Genomic DNA, 17,584 nt, shown 5'->3' with positions numbered 1-17,584 from the left:
AGTCAACATTTTGTCTTCAGGGGGTACTCCCTCTCTGCCCTGACAGGGGAGGGGACCAGCCACACCCTCACTAGGCTGAACATTCAGATACCTGCCTACCTGACCCGCCTCTGCTGTCATCCCTCCTGCAGTTCAACAGCTTCGAACAGCTCTGCATCAACTTCACCAATGAGAAGCTGCAGCAGTTCTTCAACCACCACATGTTCGTGTTGGAGCAGGAGGAGTACAAGAAGGAGGGCATCGAGTGGGAGTTCATTGACTTTGGCATGGACCTGCAGGCCTGCATCGACCTCATTGAGAAGGTGCTGCCTCAGCCCCCCCTGAACTGTCCACTCATACCCACATGAATGAGTCAATCACAGTCAAATTGGCAACCTCATACCTTCTAAGGAACAGGATCTGGATAACAGAAGAATCTGGAGCCCTAATTTCCAAAGCCCTCTGTTGTCCTAGCCACTCAGAACAGGGTGGCACCTAGGAGAGCTGAGTTCCCAGGGGCCTGAGAGTAGACACACAGAGGACCTCCTACCTCTAGAATGACCTCCCACACCAGTGTGTTTAACCACGTTGGCTTACCCATCCAAGAAGCAGAAAAGTTGAGGGTAGGTGGAGAATTGTAAGGGTGCCCCTATTTTCAACTCCACCATCTCAGGGATCTGGGTGATGAATGATATATATAACATCAACATTCCCAGACTTTCACAAAGGTTCCTCTGAAATCAAGCAAAGTCTTCCACCTTGGGAAGGCTTGAATGAGTGCCAGTCAGTAGATAACTGTGCTCAGAGCTGAGCCTGATACCTTAATGTCCAAAGGGGTATCTCCATAAGTAAATAATGATCATAGAGCAGGCTCTATCTCCATCTATATGAGGCATGCTCAGTGATGCTGTCCCTTCCACCCTCAGCCCATGGGCATCATGTCCATCCTGGAGGAGGAGTGCATGTTCCCCAAGGCCACAGACATGACCTTCAAGGCCAAGCTGTACGATAACCACCTGGGCAAATCCAACAACTTCCAGAAGCCTCGCAATATCAAGGGGAAGCAGGAAGCCCACTTCTCCCTGGTCCACTATGCTGGCACCGTGGACTACAACATCCAGGGCTGGCTGCAGAAGAACAAAGACCCACTGAATGAGACGGTGGTGGGCTTGTACCAGAAGTCCTCCCTCAAGCTGCTCAGCATCCTATTTGCCAATTATGCTGCGGCTGATGCACGTAAGTAGTGACTGGGAACCAGGGGCCTAAGGGACAGGGTTTCTGCCCTGGATCTGAAGCAGGAAAATTGCTACACCCCACCACTTTCATATCAGGCTGTACCCATGTCATACCAGACTCATTGAGAGAGAATTGGGTGGAGAAACTGAGGCACCCACAGTGAAGGCCCTCCCTTTGAGTCCAAATGCCAGGAAGGATATGAACTAGAGCAGCGGTCGCCAACCTTCCAGACCTCATGGACCACCAGTGGCCCATGGACCACCAGTTGGCGACTACTGAACTAGAGGGTGTGACTTTTCACCCCTGCCCTGGCCTCCCCACATACCTATCTGTGCCTATTCTCTTGATTCTCCTTCCCACAGCTCCTGATAAGGGCAAAGGCAAGGCCAAGAAAGGCTCATCCTTTCAGACCGTGTCAGCTGTGCACAGGGTAAGTGTATGACCCCAGCCCAGCGTGGCTCCTTCTTTGCCTTGTCCATCCTGTCTCCTCATTCCATTTGTGATCCTTTCCACTCTTTGTCTGCTCATCTCCTCATTTCCATTCTCTTCCCCTTCATTTGCTGGCCTCTTCCCTTACTCAGTTCCCATCTCACCTCTCTTTTCTTTCCCTCCTGCCTTCCATTCTTTCTCTCCTCTCCCATGTCTTCCCCTAGCATTTCTTCATTCTTTTTAGTGCTTTGCATTCTCTCAGTCTCTCTTTCCTGTTCTTCCTCTCCTCTCCCATTCTTACTTCTCTTTCGTTCACTTTCTTTACTTTTCCCTCATGTTTTTTTTTGGATCACAGGAAAATCTAAACAAGCTGATGACCAACTTGCGCTGTACACATCCCCACTTTGTGCGTTGCATCATCCCCAATGAGACCAAGTCTTCAGGTGAGCCCCAGAACTCAGGACCAGCCCACTGCTGGAGACTCACTGCCCCAAGAACAGGCATCTACTGATCTCCCACCACCGTGCTATCCAAATCGCATTCTTCTCCTGTCCTCCATGAGGTCCCCTGCCCCAAGACTACCTTACCTTTGGAATGTGTAACTCAGGGTAGCATGTAAGGCTCTTTGATTAACATTACTTCATGAATGCCTTAAAACACCCAATGAGACATATAAGGATTGTTTATTTCTTTTTTACTGATAAGGAGATAGAGGCTCAGGGGCCTGGGTCTAAGGCTTAGCTCTGTTCTGATCAACTTAGTGATTTTGGTCAAGTCCCTTAACCTCTCTGAACTTGACCCCTTTTGTTTTAGTTTATTCTCTAGAAAATGGTGTATATCTTCCTTGGCTACCCTTTAGGCGTAAACTACATAAAAAATGTGAAAGCCTTTGGTTACTCTTAAAAGCTAAAAAAAAAAAAAAAAGAAAGAAAGATAGAAAGAAAGAAGAGAATAGTAATTAAAGATCATTATTAACTAACCTGCTAAGGTAACTAGCTTATAAGTGGCAAATCAGAATCAGAACTCAGGACTTAGCTCTTAGTCTAGTGCTCTCCCCACACACTCCTCTTTCCTCCCTCCTGCTGCAGGGGTGATAGACAACCCCCTGGTCATGCACCAGCTGCGCTGCAATGGCGTGCTGGAGGGCATCCGCATCTGCAGGAAGGGCTTCCCCAACCGCATCCTCTATGGGGACTTCCGGCAGAGGTGGGTACAGGGGACAGGGGGAGCCCAGGTGGTCTTCGTGGGGAGTGGAGTCTGCAGGTGGCCCCAAATCCTGTGGGAAGAGCTGCCCAGTGCAGAACGTGGATGACTTCGGGCATCTCCCTCCCAGGTATCGCATCCTGAACCCAGCGGCCATCCCTGAAGGGCAGTTCATTGACAGCAGAAAAGGGGCAGAGAAGCTGCTAGGTTCCCTGGACATTGACCACAACCAGTACAAGTTTGGCCACACCAAGGTGAGTGTAGCACTCCACAGGGTGGACTTGCAGGGCTTGCAGCCATGTTGAGCAGAGCAGCTAGGAGTTTGGAAGGCAGACTCCTGATTCCTGGCTTCTTGTTTCAAGCCAAAGGCTGGAAGGCAGGTTTCCTTTCTTTCTTGTCTTACCCATTTCACTCCCAGGTCTGGAATGAGCAGGCAATGGGTCCCCTGGAAGCTCAGCCAGGGTCTCCTACCCTCTTTCTCCACCCTGGATACCCTTCTCTGAGGCTTCGACCTCCTTGGCTCTCCCCCTTGTCTGCAGGTGTTCTTCAAGGCGGGGCTGCTGGGGCTGCTGGAGGAGATGAGAGATGAGAAGCTGAGCCGCATCATCACTCGCATTCAGGCCCAGTCCCGCGGTGTGCTCTCCAGAATGGAGTTCAAGAAGTTGTTGGAACGCAGGTGAGAGATCTCAAAAGGAGGGTGCCAACCTGAGAACCAGGTTGGTTCAGGGGCAGTATCAGGAGAAAGAGCTTCAAACAATGAGACTGGCAAGAATGTCTCATAGGGACAGAGGGTGGGGCTCATGGTCAGAGAACAGGATGGATGAAGGAAAGGGCCTAGGAGTCAGGGCCTCAGAGCAGGAAGGAGGGAGGAGGGAACTCTCACCACTCCTCTCACTCGGCCCCTGCAGAGACTCCCTGCTGATAATCCAGTGGAACATTCGGGCCTTCATGGGGGTCAAGAACTGGCCCTGGATGAAACTGTACTTTAAGATCAAGCCTCTGCTGAAGAGCGCAGAGACAGAGAAGGAGATGGCCAACATGAAGGAGGAGTTTGGACGCATCAAAGAAGCGCTGGAGAAGTCTGATGCTCGCCGCAAGGAGCTGGAGGAGAAGATGGTGTCCCTGCTGCAGGAGAAGAACGACCTACAGCTCCAAGTGCAGGCGGTGAGGCTCGGGGTCCCTGTTGGCTCTTCCACCAGCTCTGACTGCGCTGAACCTCTCCACCCAGGAGCTCACCATCTTGTCCCTTCACAGGCAGAGGATTCTGGAATCAACACTTTCAAAGGCCTCCAAAGAGGTCCCTTGAGAGAAGGAGAGGGAAGGGGAGAAAGAAATAACTTTTAAAACACAGGCTTTCTACCTCGGTTTATCCTGGATCCACAGCTCAATACTTTTGTGAACTTGGGCAGACTATGCACTACCTCTGAATCTGTATGTCCTCATCCCTAAATGGAATAAAGCTACCCATCTCACCACACTGCAAACATATGATGTATATATATTTATGTAGTTCTCTTCCTTCAAAGGAGGAGACCAGATGAAGGGGGCAAAACAAAGGGTTCCCTTCCCTCTGTTCCCATCCCCCAAAGCTCTCACCACATTGTTCTAAAATCCATCCCCTCCCCATCCTTCTACGGTTCTTCTCAGTGGGGGGATGTCCTGAAGCTCCCCTCCTATAGAGAGGGTTGAGCCTCTCCCACTTCCACCTACCTCAGCAGAGACCCCACCCACTGAACAGCCTATCCTCTGTGTCTCACCCTCAGGAACAAGACAACTTGGCCGATGCAGAGGAGCGCTGTGACCAGCTGATCAAGAACAAGATCCAGCTGGAGGCCAAGGTGAAGGAGATAAATGAGAGGCTGGAGGACGAGGAGGAAACGAATGCTGAGCTCACTGCCAAGAAGCGTAAGCTGGAAGACGAATGCTCTGAGCTCAAGAAGGACATTGATGACCTGGAGCTGACATTGGCCAAGGTGGAGAAAGAGAAGCACGCAACAGAGAACAAGGTGAGGGCAGCTCCCTCTGGTGCCAGCCCAGGTCTCCTCAGGATTCAAAGACCACACTGACCTAACCAACACCAGCCACTGAGGGGATCCTGACAGCAATGTGGTCCTTGCCATTGGAGTTCTCCATAGATGTCTCCAAGCTGGTGACCTTTGACCCTAAAAGGGATGGGGTTCTTGGTTGACAGGTGAAGAACCTGACAGAGGAGATGGCTGGGCTGGACGAAATCATCGTCAAACTGACCAAAGAGAAGAAAGCTCTGCAAGAGGCCCACCAGCAGGCCCTGGATGACCTTCAGGCTGAAGAGGACAAGGTCAACACACTGACCAAGGCCAAGGTCAAACTGGAGCAGCAGGTGGATGATGTGAGTAGATTGTCACAGGGCCTAGATATAGCATGCCATCTATACTTGTGTGTGTGTCTGTGCAGAGATATTGGCGTGCGCTCCCTTTCCTGAAACCTTTCTAGAAGGGAGCTGGGGAATAGAAAAGGGGAAGGATACTTTAAATATTAATGTTTATTGCACGTAATATTATTATATTTAAAATAGTTTTTCTTGAAATATTTTTAAAAAAGAAAAGGGGAAGGATGATCAAATGTGAGTTAAGTAGATCATGTCACTGACATGATCAACAGTAGATTCAAACATATATATCTCTACCTTCAACCACTGGATTTAGATGGTTATCTCATAAGAACATGATACATTTCTCTGGGAATTTTGTGAGAATCCTCAAAGAGGATCTTTGGATTTCTAATATTTTAGGCAAGGTCTTGTCCTCAGTACTCATTGTTTCCACAGATAGTTCTTTGTGCACATCTCTGTTGATTATCATTATTGAAGTATCTGTCTCAGCCATAAGAATGTAAGCTGCCTTTAGGCAGAAACTTGGATTTATTTAATTTTGTTTCTGCAGTGCTTAATATGGCTCCTGAAATTTAGTAGGTGCTTATACTATGCAGAATGAATGTCTGCAGATTTGGGGTTTCATCCCACAGGCATTCATTCAATCATTTTATCAGTTACTGAGCATCCCTACATGCTAGGCATTCTCCTAGCCCCCTGGTAACATTTGGCCCACTCAGGGGAAGTCTTCCCAAGTCCTGGACATCTCTTGGGATCCCCCAACCCTGGGAGTGACTGAGCTTTCAAATCACAAAGTCAGGATACTTGTCCTTCTCTCCACCAGCTGGAGGGGTCCTTGGAACAGGAGAAGAAGGTGCGCATGGACCTGGAGCGAGCAAAGCGGAAGCTGGAGGGCGACCTGAAACTGACCCAGGAGGGCATCATGGACCTGGAGAATGCCAAGCAACAGCTGGATGAGCGGCTGAAAAAGTAGCGTGTTTCCCTCCCTGTTGCCTGTTTTTCCTCCCCAGCCCAGCACCCTGTTCTGTGGATGACAGTCTAAGCTGGCCCAAGACATCCATCCTCAGAGGCAACAGCCCCATTTAGATTCAATAAGTGGGAGCAAAACTGAGGTCAAAGCTTCCAGGAAGAGCTCTTTCCTCCCCAAAACATGTACATCAGGGCCCAGCAGTTCTCCCTGATAAAGTCTAACTTGAATCCCTCAAGCCCTTCTTTTTATTGGGCACTTAAAAAGGATGGAAAATAACAGCTCACCCCCTTTATACACGAGTCTTTTTGGAGACCAGCTGTTAACATGGAGGAATGCTCCACACAAAAGCCTCTCAAGAAAGTTCTTTTAGGTCCTTCACGGAGAGCCCAGAGAGCCACAGAGAAATGGGTCAGCCATCACACTTGAGCGATGCAGGATCTGGGCCATTTTTTTCCCTCATGAACTTGTGGTTCTAAATCTTATTGCAAGTCCTTCCAAAATGTATAGTTCTACTTTCCAATTTGGTAAACAGTGAGCCTGCAGAACATGCTTGGGTAAGCAAGGATCCTATGGTGCTTTAGAGTCAGGGCTTTGAAAGGCTTCACATCGCCATAGGGCTACATCAGCCTAGGAGTCTCCACACTTCCCCAGGCACAGTATTTGTTGAATGAGTGATTAAATACATGATCCCATTGATCTTCAAACCACCTTTAAAGGGTGGCATTTTTAACCCCAAATTACTAAAGAGGAAACAAAGGGTCAGAAATGTGAATCAAATTCAAAGTAAGAGTGAGAGAATTGAAGACCTTTAAAGTTAAAAGGGGCCTTTGAAACATCTAGTCCGACCCCCTCATTTTACAGACCAAAGAGAGACAGTCCCTCAGAGCCCAGGTCCTGTCACTCCACCTGCGATGTTCTTCCTACCACATTTCCTGTTGGGCTTCAATCCTTCAGCTGGTGGACCCTCCATCGGCCCTGGAAGCTGTTTTTCTGCTGAAATCCTCCTGTTCATTTGTTTTATTACCATTTCCAACCACAGGTGGGCCCTTCTGGAGCCCAAACAGCCTCCCTTGTTTCAGCCTCCTTTCTTCCCCACAGGAAGGACTTTGAGCTGAACGCCCTCAATGCGAGGATTGAGGATGAGCAGGCCCTGGGCAGTCAGCTGCAGAAGAAGCTCAAAGAGCTTCAGGTAAAGACTGGGATGCCCAGAGTGGGCACTAGACTCAGCTTCCCAACCCCCTCCTCCAGGCTGTCTTCTCCAAAGCATCACAGGCATTTGCTATGGGTCCATCAAGGGAGGAACTGAGCTATCCTAGTTTCCCCATGGAACACTTCCATGAGGGACTGGGTGATCCAAGAATGACATAGAAAGAGACCTTGAAAAGCTCACAGGTCAGGGAGGCAGAAATCTTGGCTTCCTATTTCAGATCTGGATTAGCTGATGACCATAGGAAGCCCACTCCAGATCTCTGAGCCTCCATGTCCTCCCCTGTACCTGGTAACTTTTAAGGTCCCTGCAGCCCTGATGGCTTATGACGTCCTTTGTTACTTCTAGAGCAAACACTGTTGTCTAGTCAAGCAAACATGGTTCTCTTACTCTAACTTTTATTATTTTTCCCACTAAACTGCTTTAACTATCCCTAGAATACAGGTCTCTTTGTCCCTCTTCAAGAGCAAGCTTCAACCACTTTCAGTAAAGAGAATGTATAATGTTCTGGCCTAAAGGAAGGCTAATTTGGCTGCCTACACCATCTCCCTCAAAATCCTTTTCTTTCCATATCTCCACTGGTAGAACTAAACTGACTTGCTGTTCCAGACAGGCCAGGAGTCTTCTAGAGCTGAGGGAGGGGGCTCCCATGGAGGGCTCCAGGCAGTGGGGCTGAGCCCTTTGTGTCTGGGCCCAGGCACGCATCGAGGAGCTGGAGGAGGAGCTGGAGGCTGAACGCACTGCCAGGGCCAAGGTGGAGAAGCTGCGCTCAGACCTGTCCCGGGAGCTGGAGGAGATCAGTGAGCGGCTGGAAGAGGCTGGCGGGGCCACATCTGTGCAGATTGAGATGAACAAGAAGCGTGAGGCTGAGTTCCAGAAGATGAGGCGGGACCTGGAGGAGGCCACGCTGCAGCACGAGGCCACGGCGGCAGCCCTGCGCAAGAAGCACGCTGACAGTGTGGCCGAGCTGGGCGAGCAGATTGACAACCTGCAGCGTGTGAAGCAGAAGCTGGAGAAGGAGAAGAGCGAGTTCAAGCTGGAGCTGGACGACGTCACCTCCAACATGGAGCAGATCATCAAGGCCAAGGTGGGCCTGTGCTTAGCCTCTCCCCTCCTCCAGTTCCCTCCACCCATCTCCACATGTCTCCTCTTTTCTTTGAGGGCTCAGTTTCCCACTTTCCTTCTTCTACCCAGTTCTCTGATCCTCTCCTTCCTTCCATGCCTTTCCTCTTCCTTCTCCTTTTCTTTTTTAAAAAAAATATTTTTATTAATTTTTTGAGAAAGTAGCAGGGAGAGGGAGAGAGAGAGAGAGAGATAAGAGAGAGAAAGAAAGAGGGAGAGAAACATTGATTAGCTGCCTCTGCACACTCCCTACCAGGGATGGAGCTTGCAACTGGGGCATGTGCCCTGACCGGGAATCAAACCGACAACCTTTCGGTGCATGGGACGACCCCCAAGCAACTGAGCCATACTGACCAGGGTGCCTCTTCCTTCTCCTTTAATTGCTTCCATTAAACCCCTTTCAGTGCCCCCTGAAACCATCATTTGACTGTCCTTCCTCTGTCAGGCTAATCTGGAGAAAATGTGCCGGACCTTGGAAGACCAGATGAATGAGCACCGGAGCAGAGCCGAGGAGACCCAGCGTTCTGTCAATGACCTCACCAGCCAGAGGGCCAAGCTGCAAACTGAGAATGGTGAGCACTCCCCCAGCCTTGGGGAGACACATACACATACCTCTCCAGAGAATGGAGCCTGAGGGTTAGGAGAAGGATATCTGGGGCCGGGGGGTGGTGTGGGGAGAGGAGTGCCTGGCCTTCAAGAGTTGAGTGTGTCTCGGTGACTTTCCAGGTGAGCTGTCCCGACAGCTGGATGAGAAGGAGGCGCTGATCTCCCAGCTGACCCGAGGCAAGCTCACCTACACCCAGCAGCTGGAGGACCTCAAGCGGCAGCTGGAAGAGGAGGTCAAGGTGAAGCCTTGACTCAGGCCAGGTGGCCCTCTGCCAGGAACATAGCACTGGCCTTGCACCACATCATTTCCTTTCTCCCAGAATTCCAAAAGGAATAATAGCCTAGATCCCACCACAGGCCTCTTGAGTCTAATCCCCAACCTGAGGCTTCCTGCTGCCTTTCCTGGAGAGATGTGAGGGAGGACATGGGCTAAGGATGCCTGTGGGTCCTGGGTTAGCAGAGCAATCTGAACCTGGAGAAAGAAACTCACTGGAGCCTATTTCTAGCATTTTGCTGGGCTCCTGAAAAAGGGGAGAGAATATGACTTTTAAAAAAAGGTCCGGGCTCAAATTCTAGCCTGACTCTTAGAGGTTGGTGATCTTGCAACTGGGGCATATGCCCTGACCGGTAATCAAACTGGCCACCTACCCTCTCTAGGCCTCTATCTCCTCCCCCCCAAAATGGGAGTGAGGATGATAATGCCAGCTGCAGTGAGGGGGCAGGGGTGATGAGCATGAAGCTTTTTGTAAATGGTGCAGTGCTACATGGGCATACTTTCTTATTAGTTCTCAGTAAGCCATTCCAGGTCCACTGGAGTTAGAGCTAGGTGAGCCACGGGGAGGCTGTTGCAAATAGGGTGAGGGGATGGGCAAGGGCTGGTGATGCTTTATGGGGAAAGCTGAGCCCACCTCCTGGTGTTCACCTCCCCAGGCGAAGAACGCCCTGGCCCATGCACTGCAATCGGCCAGGCATGACTGCGACTTGCTCCGGGAGCAGTATGAGGAGGAAACAGAGGCCAAGGCAGAGCTGCAGCGTGTCCTTTCCAAGGCCAACTCGGAGGTGGCCCAGTGGAGGACCAAGTATGAGACGGACGCCATCCAGCGGACCGAGGAGCTCGAGGAGGCCAAGTGAGTCCCAGGCAGCCTGCCTCTGGCCCGGGCCCCTTTGCCGACAGGACACAGTGCAGCTCGATCCTCAGTAGCCTGGGTACATGGGATGGATGCTTAGCTAGGTTTTGACAACACAGGAGGACCCTGCCCTGGCCCCATGTCCTTCTCCTCTCAGGGAAGCTTTTTGCTCGCATTATGTTTCTCATCCGAATATAAGACGAACAAAAGGTTTGTCTGAGGGCAGAGTGCTCCCACCTGGGGCAGGTGCTGTGGCAAGGCAAGATGGGGTGGCCTGCAGAAGTTCCTGTGCCCTCCCTGTCTGCAGCCTAAAGGCTGGCCCAGGTTTAGAGGGATGCCACCCAGAAGGCCCTCCTGGGTGCTGTGGGTCTTCACACCCTGCCACAAGACTCTGCCACTCAGTCCTCTGCCCCCTGGGGCCCATCCTCAGGCTTCTCCCACAAGCTTCTGAATTTCTAAGGATCGGTTTTCCAGAAGACTCATGTCATTTCCTCTTGTCCAAATACCCCCTCCTCTATCCTTCCCCCCTCTTCTATCATCCCCCCCACATCCCCGGGGCAGAAAGAAACTGGCCCAGCGGCTGCAGGAGGCTGAGGAGGCTGTGGAGGCCGTAAATGCCAAGTGCTCATCCCTGGAGAAGACCAAGCACCGGCTGCAGAACGAGATCGAGGACCTGATGGTGGATGTGGAGCGCTCCAACGCGGCCGCTGCAGCCCTGGACAAGAAGCAGAGGAACTTCGACAAGGTGGGTCCTGGTGGGGGCCACAGCCAGGGGGCAGAGCAGGGGTACCAGCATCAGTTTGAGGCCAGGAGTAAACTCCTAGGAGACAGGGAGGAGGCTGAGGTCAGGCACTCCAGGCACCTGGAGGTGGGGCAGGGAGCTGCGCAGTGAGCCTGACTCTGTCCCTGCAGATCCTGGCTGAATGGAAGCAGAAGTATGAGGAGTCGCAGTCGGAGCTGGAGTCCTCACAGAAGGAGGCTCGCTCTCTCAGCACAGAGCTCTTCAAGCTCAAGAACGCCTATGAGGAGTCCCTGGAGCACCTGGAGACCTTCAAGAGGGAAAATAAGAACCTTCAGGGTGCGCTGGGGCTCGAGGCCAGGGAGGGGAGGGAAGAATGGCCACTCCTGGCACCACACAGGGCCTCCAAGGGGTATGTCCTTTCCCAAGGACCAGGGCAGCCCCCAACTGAGTTGTTCGGCCCCTCCCACAGAGGAGATCTCTGACCTGACTGAGCAGTTAGGTTCCAGTGGAAAAACTATCCATGAGCTGGAGAAGGTCCGAAAGCAGCTGGAGGCTGAGAAGACGGAGCTGCAGTCAGCCCTGGAAGAGGCCGAGGTGTGTGTGGAGGAGGGGGGAGCTCTAGGCTGTGGTCACAGTTCTCATCTCACTTTTGTCTGATTTGTTCACTGTTCCATCCTCAGAGCCTAGAACAGTGCCTGGCACATAGTAGGCACTCAACAAATATTGTGGAATGAGCAAACAGGCCACTCAGTTCCCTTCACACAAACATTGTACCTATTACATCTTTGAAAAGATTTTCTGTTTTCACTTTCCTCCCTTTTCCACCTCTGCCTCCCTCTTTGGGATTTTTACATTCTGTGCCTGATTGCCCCTGTTTCCTTGGCAACACCATTTCTCTTCATTTTCCTCTTTGTCTTCATTGCTAGCTCTGCTCTGTGAGGCCTAAATCACCTTCTATTAGGCCTATTTTCTTTTCCTTTCAAATTCTCTCTTCTTCTTTCTCCTTTTGACTGAACCACTTACACCACTCTTGAATTCACTTTGTATCCATGATTCCTGGACAGACCCCCTACCCCAGCCTGTGCCCTAACTCTCTGCCTCAGATCATCTCTCCCTGCCCCCCTACTAGGCCTCCCTGGAGCACGAGGAGGGTAAGATCCTCCGGGCACAGCTGGAGTTCAACCAGATCAAGGCAGAGATGGAGCGGAAGCTGGCTGAGAAGGACGAGGAGATGGAGCAGGCCAAGCGCAACCACCTGCGGGTGGTGGACTCGCTGCAGAGCTCCCTGGACGCAGAAACGCGCAGCCGCAATGAGGCCTTGCGTGTGAAGAAGAAGATGGAGGGCGACCTCAACGAGATGGAGATCCAGCTCAGCCATGCCAACCGCATTGCCACCGAGGCCCAGAAGCAAGTCAAGAGCCTCCAGAGCTTGTTGAAGGTACATGAAGACTCCTGGAAGCAGGAATTCTGCTGCCCAGAGAGGGGAAGGCCTGTATGTGGCCAAGTTGGGTGCCAATGTCCCATTACAGCTCCAAATTACTCCTGCCCCAGGGCCATTGCGAGGCAACCCACAGGCTCCTCCTGAGCCACCATGATGGGCTCTCCACCAGTATCCAGTTTGATGTAACAGTTCTGATGGGCCCAGAGGCCAGCTCCCTCTCTTATGCCTATCCTCTTGATGCACAGGACACCCAGATCCAGCTGGACGATGCAGTCCGAGTCAACGATGACCTGAAGGAGAACATCGCCATCGTGGAGCGGCGCAACAACCTGCTGCAGGCCGAGCTGGAGGAGCTGCGAGCTGTGGTGGAGCAGACAGAGAGGTCTCGGAAGCTGGCCGAGCAGGAGCTGATCGAGACCAGCGAGGGGGGGCAGCTGCTGCACTCCCAGGTGAACAGCTCCCTGGGCATTCCTCGAGGGAAGCACAGGCTGCAGCACCCAGCATGTGAGGTTTGGGAGCCAGTCATGATGCTCAGTGATTTTCATACTCTGCCCACCCCGGCCCTCAGAACACAAGCCTCATCAACCAGAAGAAGATTGGTTTTTTGACACCTCTCTCCTGTCCACAGGCCGCCATGATGGCAGAGGAGCTGAAGAAGGAGCAGGACACCAGCGCCCACCTGGAACGCATGAAGAAGAACATGGAACAGACCATTAAGGACCTGCAGCACCGGCTGGACGAGGCTGAGCAAATCGCCCTCAAGGGCGGCAAGAAGCAGCTGCAGAAGTTGGAGGCCCGGGTGCGGGAGCTGGAGAATGAGCTGGAGGCCGAGCAGAAGCGCAATGTGGAGTCAGTCAAAGGCATGAGGAAGAGTGAGCGGCGCATCAAGGAGCTCACCTACCAGGTGCGGCTGGGTTGGGCTCTCTGCACCACGGCCTGAAGCCAAGGTGACAACCAATCGAGAGGAAGGAAGTGTTCTCTGTGAGCCTCTTTCAGGGCAAGGGGTGGGATGCAACCCCTGGATGCCCATTTCCACATCCCCGATCCCTGTGTACCCTGAGTGTCCCCTGGCTCAGAGGTTAGTCTCTGCAACTCCTGGCTGAGAGCTGCACCTCAGCATTCACCCTCAGCCAGCCCCTGGGGACACACACAGAGCTCCAGACAAAGCTCTCCCTAAACAGGTTACCAGAAAGCAAGTATGTGGCCAAGGTTGGCCGGGCACCATTGCCACTAAAATACACCAAAAATATACCAAAGCCATTCAAACAAATGGCAAAACTTCTCAGTTATACATGAGGTGTAGACTTTAGTTTTCCATGGTGTTTTCCAGAATCAGACTCTCACTTAGATTTTGTTTCTGTCCAATCCGGAAAGTCACCATCCCTCTATGCACACTTGTCCTTAATCTCTATCAAGTCTATGACATCCCTGCAGCCCAGGAGATCCCATCATGCCGGCAGTCCCAGGTCACTGCCAGCACCTGCTGGGTTCTAGAACTGAAGGGCTTGTCCTCTGTGGGGCCCTAGGACCTCCGAAGGCCTGCTCCCAGAAACAGCATGCACACACAATTTTGTGCACAATTTGGAAAATCCTATCAGCTCCCTAAACCCTTTCCTGGTACAAACCATTAAAAATATTTATACCTTTTTTGGGGGTTGGGGGTGGGCGAGAATTATAAGGGAGAACTTAAATGTTTGGTGAGGATCAGAAAGTAGAACTGGGCCAGGATATTACATTCAGGGTAAAAATGGCAAGTGGAGGGAGGGGGCATGCCACCTATGACTGTGCCATCCTCCCTCCTGACCCCCAGACGGAGGAGGACAGGAAGAACCTGCTGCGGCTGCAGGACCTGGTGGACAAGCTGCAGCTGAAGGTCAAGGCCTACAAGCGCCAGGCCGAGGAGGCGGTGAGTGGCCTTGCTGGGGACTGAGCCTGGAGGTGGGACTCGGGAGCCAGTGCCCCAGGCCCGGAGGCTGACCCTGAGCCCCCTCTCACCTCATCCTCCCACCCCCTGAACCCCTGCAGGAGGAGCAGGCCAACACCAACCTGTCCAAGTTCCGCAAGGTGCAGCATGAACTGGATGAGGCGGAGGAGCGGGCCGACATCGCTGAGTCCCAGGTCAACAAGCTGCGGGCCAAGAGCCGTGACATCGGCACCAAGGTGGGTCCCCTACCCCAGGCCGTATTGGTGACCCCCATGGTAGCGCACCCTCCCACACCAGTGCCCAGACTCCGCCCCCACACGAGGGTGCCTCCTCTTTATTCATTCCCCACAACCGAACCACAGGGCGCTAGAGGGCAAAGTGATTCAGTCCTCTGTGATTTCTAAAATTTTCCAGCTCTCACTTTCAATGATTTTGCAAACCCCAGCCCTAGGGTGGTCAGCAACCCGAGAAGACCCCACTGCATATGTAGCCAGTATGCTCCAGTTTCCGCCAACTGCTAGTCTCCACTGTCAACGAGTTTAGCCCACGACCTTGCAGTGCAATCTTAAAGTGGGATCCCAAGCAGCCCTGTCCTCACCCACACAGCTCCCTCTCTGACCCCAGAGCTTACCTTCCAGAACTTCCCCTCCTCACCGATCCCTAGGACACACCTCCCAACACCATGGGGCCCCTGCCAGGCCACACAGCAGTCCCCCACCCCACCAAGTGCCCCGGCTCCCGTGGTTCTCTGTGCCCATCCCTGCCCAGCGCCCACCTTTCTAGAGCTAAGTTGGACTTTGTTTCCTTTCAAAAGGGCTTGAATGAGGAGTAGCCTTTCCACAGCTTCTTGACCTGCTCAGTCCTGAGGGTGCCAACAGAGTCCCAGTCCTGGAGCCTATAAAGCAGCCCTTTTAGAGGAAGTGGAATAAAGCAATTTTCCTCCAAGTGAGATCCTGCCTCTCATCTCTTCTTCACTGCCCGCCAGCCATAGGGACTGGGACACAGGGTGGGACACAGGGGTGAGGGGAGGAGGGGGCAGCTTCACAGGCCAGACCAAGGAGGCCTCCCCGGGAGCCTGTGAGGCTCTAAGCATCCCCAAGGAGCTCCCCTCACCGCTCCTCCCAGCCCTCTCCCTGGCTCAGAGACACTCACAATTAAGGAGATTTGGGGAAACCTTAAGACTCGCCTAGAGCAGTGGTCAGCAAACTCATTAGTCAACAGAGCCAAATATCAACAGTACAAAGATTGAAATTTCTTTTGAGAGCCAAATTTTTTAAACTTAAACTATGCAGGTAGGTACATTGTTATTAACTTAATTAGGGTACTCCTAAGCTGGCCTTTGCTAAAAACGTCCTCAATCTGATTGAGGTACGTTCGCTGAGGTCGACCCCTTCCACCTCTCCCAGCCACGCTCGTCTTGTATACTTGTTTCGTCTATCTCCTTTCTGAAAACCGACTTCTGCGCATGGGCCACGAAGTTTCAATCGCACTGTACGTGGGCACCTGCATGGGGTATTTTGTGGAAGAGCCACACTCAAGGGGCCAAAGAGCCGCATGTGACTCGCGAGCCACAGTTTGCTGGCCTAGAGCATGTGACCCATCCGCTATGGACACACGCTCCAGCTCTGATCAACACTACCTCGCCACCACCAACGACAGTGCCGAGCCTGGGCCGTGGGGAGGAGGTTCAGTGTGTACCCTCTGAGGTGTGTCACTTGGGCAGACAGGGTAATGACCCCCAAACCACAGACAAGGCAGGTCTCTGAGAGGGCACAAGGACCTGCGGCTGTAGCCACTACCCTTCTAGACACAGCCTCCACTGTCTCCAACCAACCCCAGAGGCCCCTCTCCCTACCTAACCAGGACAACTGTATGCTCAGCCCACCTTCAGCTCCTCCTTATCTCCTAGGGCCTGGCACCCTCCATCCTTTCTTCTCCCTCATTTCTTCCCACTATCACTTCTGTTCAAAAGACTCTCCTCATCTGGACCTGCTAGAAATGGGGAATCTTTGGCCCATTTATTGCAGGCCATATGCAGGGGAGGCAGGTAGATGAGGAACTGGGGAGAGTTATGTTGTAGCAGGACTCTGAGGAGAGGAGGAGGAGATGAATGAATGGAGGGCTGGGAGGAAGAAGCAGGCCCCACTACAACTAAGCCCCCCATGGAGTCACTGACACAACTGGGCTGCTTAGCAAAGGCCTAGGACGAGCCATGGAGGGCAGGGGCTCAGGGGACAATGGGACTGTCAGACTCCTGCTGAGACTCCTGAAGCCTTGCTTCGACCCTAGACCCTAGACCGAGTCTCCCCAACCTCACCACACACAGCCACTCCCAGCCAACCTCCTGCTCCTTTCCCTTTCCAACCTCTGAGCTTTGAAGACAACAGTCAGAGGGAGGTCAAGGGCCCATCCCAGGAAGGAGGGATGCCAGTGTCTGATTACAGGAGGAGAAGGGAGTGGGGAAAAAGGGAAAAGGGAAGACCTGAGGAGGTGACAGTGGAGAGAGCGGGAACTGGGAGTCAGGAGGACCAGGAAAACCAACAAAAAGATAAGATGCTGGAAGTGAAGAGAAAGGATCCACAGGCCCTCCCACCTTTCTCCTGGCACCTTTCTCCATTCTCCCACCCTAAGACACTCCTCTTCCTAGGAAGGACTTGGAGAGTGATGAGGAGGTCGGTAGAGAAAAGAGAGGGACACCCAGAGAACCTAAGCTCCCACAGCCGAAGACAGAGCAGGAGCTGGACGCTGAGAGAACGGCAGCGACAGTGGGTGTGAGAGGGAACTGGCAGCTGAGTCACAGGAGGGGAGGGTGCTGAGAGGGGATGGGAGAGGAGAGGGTGAGCCTGGGATAGAGGAGCTGGAAGAGCTGGGGCGGGGGGGTGATCCCGGACAAAGGAAAGAATCCTGGGTCACCTTCAGATGCAAAGAAAATCAGGAAAGATGAGGAGAACAGTGAGATTGGGGAGAGGTCATGAAGACGCTGGAGGAAGACGTAGAGGCAGAGATGACAGACAGAGGGCAAGCAGAGGTCAGGCTTAGAGAAGGCAGAGACTCATGAAATGTACGCATGTCAGACCCCAAGAAGGGCAGAAACATGGCAGAGGCCAGATCTGACTCTGAGAAAGGGAACAAGGCAGAGGGAAAGGATGGTCAAACACAGAGGCAGGCAGACACAAGGAGCCAGGCAGAGACCCTACCTGGTGCCAAGGAGGCTGGCCCTACCTCCT

At 52.6% G+C, this 17,584-nt stretch overlaps 1 protein-coding gene across 1 annotated transcript in view; it reads left to right on the top strand.

The window, feature by feature from the left end:
• LOC102763864 (myosin-7) overlaps positions 1–15,308 on the top strand; it is a 22,206-nt gene extending 6,898 nt beyond the window's left edge. Inside the window, exons 15-39 of the mRNA XM_015572467.1 lie at positions 132–302; positions 906–1,215; positions 1,578–1,645; positions 2,000–2,087; positions 2,733–2,850; positions 2,978–3,101; positions 3,387–3,523; positions 3,756–4,011; positions 4,611–4,853; positions 5,039–5,215; positions 6,042–6,187; positions 7,287–7,377; positions 8,093–8,482; positions 8,963–9,089; positions 9,244–9,362; positions 10,054–10,250; positions 10,812–10,995; positions 11,163–11,328; positions 11,462–11,586; positions 12,122–12,430; positions 12,679–12,882; positions 13,002–13,337; positions 14,244–14,339; positions 14,459–14,593; positions 15,172–15,308. Coding sequence (XP_015427953.1) covers positions 132–302; positions 906–1,215; positions 1,578–1,645; positions 2,000–2,087; positions 2,733–2,850; positions 2,978–3,101; positions 3,387–3,523; positions 3,756–4,011; positions 4,611–4,853; positions 5,039–5,215; positions 6,042–6,187; positions 7,287–7,377; positions 8,093–8,482; positions 8,963–9,089; positions 9,244–9,362; positions 10,054–10,250; positions 10,812–10,995; positions 11,163–11,328; positions 11,462–11,586; positions 12,122–12,430; positions 12,679–12,882; positions 13,002–13,337; positions 14,244–14,339; positions 14,459–14,593; positions 15,172–15,189 — 4,335 coding nt within the window. The 3' untranslated portion in view covers positions 15,190–15,308. The remainder of the gene's footprint in view (positions 1–131; positions 303–905; positions 1,216–1,577; positions 1,646–1,999; positions 2,088–2,732; positions 2,851–2,977; positions 3,102–3,386; positions 3,524–3,755; positions 4,012–4,610; positions 4,854–5,038; positions 5,216–6,041; positions 6,188–7,286; positions 7,378–8,092; positions 8,483–8,962; positions 9,090–9,243; positions 9,363–10,053; positions 10,251–10,811; positions 10,996–11,162; positions 11,329–11,461; positions 11,587–12,121; positions 12,431–12,678; positions 12,883–13,001; positions 13,338–14,243; positions 14,340–14,458; positions 14,594–15,171) is intronic.
• Positions 15,309–17,584: the final 2,276 nt, after the last annotated feature.

Source organism: Myotis davidii, unplaced genomic scaffold (genome assembly GCF_000327345.1).
Source record: "Myotis davidii unplaced genomic scaffold, ASM32734v1 scaffold1949, whole genome shotgun sequence".
NCBI classification, from domain to species: domain Eukaryota; kingdom Metazoa; phylum Chordata; class Mammalia; order Chiroptera; family Vespertilionidae; genus Myotis; species Myotis davidii.
The sequence above is the reverse complement of the archived record's forward strand: the minus strand, read 5'-3'. Positions and strand labels throughout refer to the sequence as shown.